The sequence below is a fragment of the Triticum aestivum genome, chromosome 7D (genome assembly GCF_018294505.1).
Source record: "Triticum aestivum cultivar Chinese Spring chromosome 7D, IWGSC CS RefSeq v2.1, whole genome shotgun sequence".
Lineage (NCBI taxonomy): Eukaryota > Viridiplantae > Streptophyta > Magnoliopsida > Poales > Poaceae > Triticum > Triticum aestivum.
In genome coordinates this window covers 138163479-138169232 of record NC_057814.1, presented here as the reverse complement: position 1 = coordinate 138169232, position 5754 = coordinate 138163479, and the positions used below count along the sequence as shown (strand labels likewise).

The 5754-nt window shown below is 53.5% G+C and overlaps 1 protein-coding gene across 1 annotated transcript; it reads left to right on the top strand.

Annotated features, from left to right (window-relative positions):
* The first annotated feature begins 2975 nt into the window (after positions 1-2975).
* Positions 2976-5040, top strand: LOC123166284 (ethylene-responsive transcription factor RAP2-13). The gene has a single exon (XM_044584059.1). It carries the CDS (start codon positions 3602-3604, stop codon positions 4700-4702), a length of 1101 nt encoding a protein of 366 aa, XP_044439994.1. The 5' UTR covers positions 2976-3601; the 3' UTR covers positions 4703-5040.
* Positions 5041-5754: the final 714 nt, after the last annotated feature.

Sequence of the window (5754 nt, the reverse complement as noted above, 5' to 3'; positions counted from 1 at the left end):
CCTTCATTAAAAAAAATGATTCTTGCCGTTGCACCTGCAAGTTTGGGTGGTTGTTGCTTGAGGAAAACTGCCAGGCCAGGGTGCTAGCTATATCATCCTGTGGTGTGAGAAGAAGAGAAGAAAGCTGTACAGAAAGAAATGCTGTTTCAGACGTATCATGTCAACCATGATGTGACCCTTAGCTCAGAGAGCGTTGAGGGCCATCCATTTAGTCATGCCTAACTGTACCTTGTACAACAAGATTATCTCAGCCATACGAATGGAGAAGAAACGTGCAGGCGACAGACAAAAGCAGCTAGCTAGGGTGCCTTGTGATTGGGCATGAACAGAGGAGAGATGACACAATCTTCAGTGCTCCATCCCTATCTGGCTATCTCCTTATAATTAAATAAAAATCATGCTTGCGAGGACGAAGTTCTTGGTTAACTATCTGGCAATAATGAGAGGGAGATATGGTGTTGGTGAGCTAAAATGTAGTGCAGCAGCTCAGTTGAATCTGAGGCTCTGGCCTCTGGGTCTGGAGGCTCCGGCCGGTCGGTTTCGTTTTGCCCTCCCTCATCTTGCAGGAACATGAGTGGAAGTTTTAACGCAGGTCACATCTACGGACTAGTATGGTGCAACTTTGGTGCTGCATGCATGACTTCGGACTAGAGTCTAGAGGCCTACAACTACAATTCCTCCGGATTCCTTGGGTGCAAGGGAATACTAGTACAGTTTTGGTCGCCTTCCATTAATACCAGCGAGCCAAGAATCAGAGCCCAGCTGAACGCGCCGTCGGTGAAAGCAACCACTGCAAATTTTAGCCCGTCCGGCCCGGCCGGCCGGGGTGATATATGCAGAAGTAGAACGGGGCATAGACGAGGACGGTGAGGTCGAGTTCTCATCATCCAAAAACGGTTGGAAGTTAGCCGTGTGCGTGTACATGCCGTCACCGGCCGGCCGTTGGCAGACTTACTAGACGACCGAACGCCCTATCGGCCGCGGCACGCACGTACCCGAACGTCCCTATATTGGTACCAAGTTGCTCGATGGGCATTGACATGTCGCATGGCCCGATCGACGATGGAGCAAATTAAAGCCCCACATGGAGCACCACCATGCCGTATCAAACAAGATCGATCAGACATCTCTTGTCAATTCTCATGTCAACGTCACGAGCACGCCCCACGGCGCGGCCGAGGCGCTCCTTTGCTTGCCCCATGCACGCGCCATACATCACCCATATGCGCTTGGCATGGCACAACTGATTACTTGCAACATCCCGATCCCGGCCGGTAGGGAGAGAGATGGACACGGCGTACTAGTCGAGCAGCAAAGCTGGTCGTGCTTGCTCATGGCTTGCAACTTGGCCCTAGCCCATGGCCGACGACCCGTGCACGCCCTCCCATCCCATACTAGTATCTGCATGCTACCGGCGAGAAATCGCCGGTGGAATCGAGGCGAAACTAGCCACTACACCCGCACGCGCGCTGCATACTCTCGCGTACGTATGCGTGGATCCGTCGATCGTCGGGTGGAACCGTGGAACGAGTGGCACGCATCGGCACCACACGTCCGGTCAGACGGCCATCACATCCACCCTCCAGCTCTCTTGTGACTGACCAACTGTTTGATCGACGCCGACGGGTGCCCGGCTCCTTTGATCGGGTCTCCCAGCGGCGAGTCGGCGATCGCTCCGCATTTGTTTTCCGCGTGATTTCGCTGTCTGCCCCGGCCCGATCGACGTTGCTTTCGAGCTGGACCCTTGCCTTGTCCGTCCCGCGCCGAGCCGATTCGGTTTCCACGCTGAGGTTCCAGCGGCGATCGACGTCGCGAAATTTCACCCACACACCTATGCAGTAGTAGGCACCACCGAGCAGCCAGTTTCACCACGTGACGCTCGCGGCCGGGGCCAAACCGTGTGCCCGGCCGCTTCCTTCTTCGGTTCTTCGTTTCGTCGCGCAGGTGGCACGGCGCTGGAGCCACAGGATTTGATGGACGTGCGCTGCTTTTTCTCCAGTTGAATTCAACAGCTAGCTGGTACTGTCCAAAATTCCACTTTATACTTTGTTCTCGCCTCGGAGAATGAATGAAGTGCTGACTACTGGCGTGTCATGGAGGGACGCATGCTTATGCTTGTCTCGGAAGAAAATGGCCCGCCTCCTTTTCCCATCTCCTTTTTGGCTCCGTTTTCACAAAATAAATAAATAAAACTTTTTAGCTAGAAAGAGGGATTCGAGATGTGCATGCACTTGGATTTAGTTAGTGCACGAACACCACCACGTACTTTACCATTTCTTTGCGAGAAGTGGGCTATGGGTAGCATCTAAGACAACTCCACTGCCCTCTCTCACGCGGGAGAACAAAAAGGAACACGGCGTATAATATCTTGCCTCAAGGACAAAGAAAGGGAAGAACCCAAATTTGGAAAAGGGAAAAAATGTGAAAAGAAAGCAAAACAAAAAAAAACGCAGAAAAAAGGAAATGAAAAAAAATTGAGAAACAAAATCAAAGTAGCCATGCACATGAGCATATTGATGAGTAAATTCTACGTCTTGTATCATTCGGCCATGTATTTTTTTGGATGTTGCTTACTTTATAAAGCGGGGTGAAAACCTATTTTAAGAGAGTATATTAGGTAAATTTTATTCTTCAAAACATATCCACCCCAGTGGTAGTCCTCTTTTTCATCAAATTCAAAAAGAAAGAAGACGATTCATCATATCAACCTCAAAGCATTGATTCCACCAGCAAACGGCGGCTAGCTCATGCGATGGGCATGAATGAGCGAAGCCAGCTCGCCAGGTCAACCAGGCATCGCCACGGCTGACACGCGTGGCACCACTCCGCCCGGGCCCCGCACGTCAGCCACACCCCCAACTCTCTCACGGCGCGAGGCCTCGTCGTCGTCCACTCCCACGGTTCATTCATCCATTCACACCCTCCTCCATCATCCTCCCCGCGCTCCGGCGCTATATAAAGCCCCCGCCGGAAGCCATTGCTCCCCAGGAGAGACCCGCCACCCGCCCCCACACCACACCACACCATCACCGCCATCACCAAGCACGCGCACACACCCACGGCCCTCAACCCCCCATCCAACCCACGACCCAGGCACCCCACTTCCCCGGCGAGGCTGAGCGATCTTTCCCCAAACCCAAACACAGCAAGCACGACGGAGCACCCGCGCCACCCCGGCGGCGAACGCAGGTAAGATTTCCTCCCCGACCTCCCCTCCTCCGGGGCCTCTCTTGGCTGCTATTAGATCAGGCAAGAAGGGTTTCCTGGAAACCATTTTTTCATCATCTTCTTCTTCTTCTTTCGCTTTGCTCGCATGCAAAGTTCGTCTTCTTGTTCTTGCTAGGACGAGCAGAGATCCGGAGAACCTTTTTACTCCTCTGGATCCTCGGTCCGTCTTCTTCTTTTTAGCCTTTCTTTTCTAGCCTTTCTCGCGAGCCGGCGTAGGGGCTGTTTTTACAGAGCCCCTTCAGGTTGCTCGCACACCGCCCCTGTTCTTCTTCGCTTTTATTGAAGAAAACAGGGCTTTTTTTCTTCGATTTCTACCTTTTAGTTCGGTTTCTGCACAAAAAGTTTGGATTTTTCGATCTTTTTCTAGTTGGCAATGGCGGCCATAGATCTGTATGGCGCCGCGAACCAGTTCAGCTCCTCCTCGTCGTCGTCCTCCTCGGACCAGGAGCTCATGAGAGCGCTCGAACCTTTTATCAGGAGCGCTTCCTCGCCCACCTCCTCCACCTCCACCTCCACCTCGCCATTCTCATTCTACGCCACCTCCACCTCCACCTCGTCGCCATTTTCGTATTACAGTTCCTCTTCGCTGCCCCAAGAATCCTGCTACCTCCCTGCCTCCTCCTCTTACAGTTACACCACACTTCAAGCTCCGTTTGCTCCCACCGCCGCCACCACCACATCGTCGTCCTTCTCGCAGCTCCCGCCTCTGCCGCCGACCTCGCAGTACAGCGCCTCGCCGGCGGCCGCGTACCCGTCGGCGGGCGACGCGGTGGGGCTGGCCAGCCTGGGCCCAGAACAGATCCATCAGATCCAGGCGCAGCTCTTCCTCCAGCAGCAGCAGCAGCAGCAGCAGCAGCAGCAGAGGGGCCTCTCGGCGTCGCTCCTCGGCCCGCGGGCGCAGCCCATGAAGCAGGCCGGGGCGCCGTCCGCCGGGAAGCTGTACCGCGGCGTGCGGCAGCGCCACTGGGGCAAGTGGGTGGCGGAGATCCGCCTCCCCAAGAACCGGACGCGGCTGTGGCTCGGCACCTTCGACACCGCCGAGGACGCGGCGCTCGCCTACGACAAGGCGGCCTTCCGCCTCCGCGGCGACGCGGCGCGCCTCAACTTTCCCAACCTCCGCCGCGGCGGCGCGCACCTCGCCGGCCCGCTCCACGCCTCCGTCAACGCCAAGCTCGACTCCATCTGCCAGACCATCGCCGCCCCCGCGCCGTCGTCCAAGTCGTCCCCACCGGACTCGCCCAAGGCCTCCACGTCGACGTCGTCGACGGAGGGAGACGGGTCGGTGCTCTCCGCCGGCTCGACGCCCCTCCCACCGCAGTCGTCGCAGCACCAGCAGCCCGCGGCGCCGCTCCACGAGATGGCCAAGCTGGACTTCTCGGAGGCGCCGTGGGACGAGTCGGACGCCTTCCACCTCCACCAGGACCTCCACAAGTGCCCGTCGTGGGAGATCGACTGGGACTCCATCCTCTCGTGATCGCCAGAGCAAACGGAAGCTCCATGAACGAATTAATCATTAAGCAGTGTAATTAATCCTGCAGCGGCCGAGGCTCGATGGAATATTAGACATCGGCCGCCGCCGCTGCGGTTAGGGTTTAAGGAGTTCGCCATCGTCGTCGTCGTAGTAGCAGTCGTTAAGAAGGGTTTAAGCTTAAGTTTGCTTACTTAGCTGCGTACGTACTTTATTGTATTATTAGTGATCTCCTGGTTGCTTCGCCGGTTGTTTTTTCTCCGAGCAAGGCCAGTCGAGAGTGTAATGTATGCATGTAACTCTTCGTTACCACGTACTGAATTTGAATTTTATTACTAGTCTCATTGTGATCTATCTTGTGCATATTTCAGTTGTTTTGATTGATGTTCCGAAAACCTCTCTCTAGCTATAGTGATCAATGCTTAAAATTTCTGAAGAACCCTTACTATAAACATTACAAAACGACATTTAAAGTAGAACGGAGAGAACAGTAACATTCAGGAGAATTTTGTGAAGATTTTATTTTGTTCAAAACTTTTGTGAAGGGTTTTGGTTATAAACTTATACCGTAAGCTACGGAAGGGAGACTCAAGTACCATGTGGCCCGTGAGGCTTGTGAGAGTTCCACCGGAGACGGGCTCTTGGCCGGCACGCCGATCGACCTCACGCAATGCACATCTGTTCATGAGCTCATCAGTGACCGAGCTATTCCATTGACCGGATTTAAGAATTCTATGGATCATGCATTTCAGTTCGCAGCCTTAGCCGCAAGGGACTTTATTACAGGTAGTAGCTTGTTAAGCATTGATGCATTGTTTGCGCAAAAAAAAAAGCATTGATGCATTGGAAACGCAAAAGAAATAGTATAACGAAAGAAGAATTAGGGGGAAAGCACGCTGGGTCAAAAGCAGCATCCTTCTCTTGCAATCCAACCTTCCACACAGAAAAGTACGTTTTTCAAATTGGTGTTGCAAGCATGAATACTTGAGAATCACACCTCCACGAAAGGAGGCTTCATTATTTCCAGGTGTTTATATTCCATTCCAAATTGAAAAATT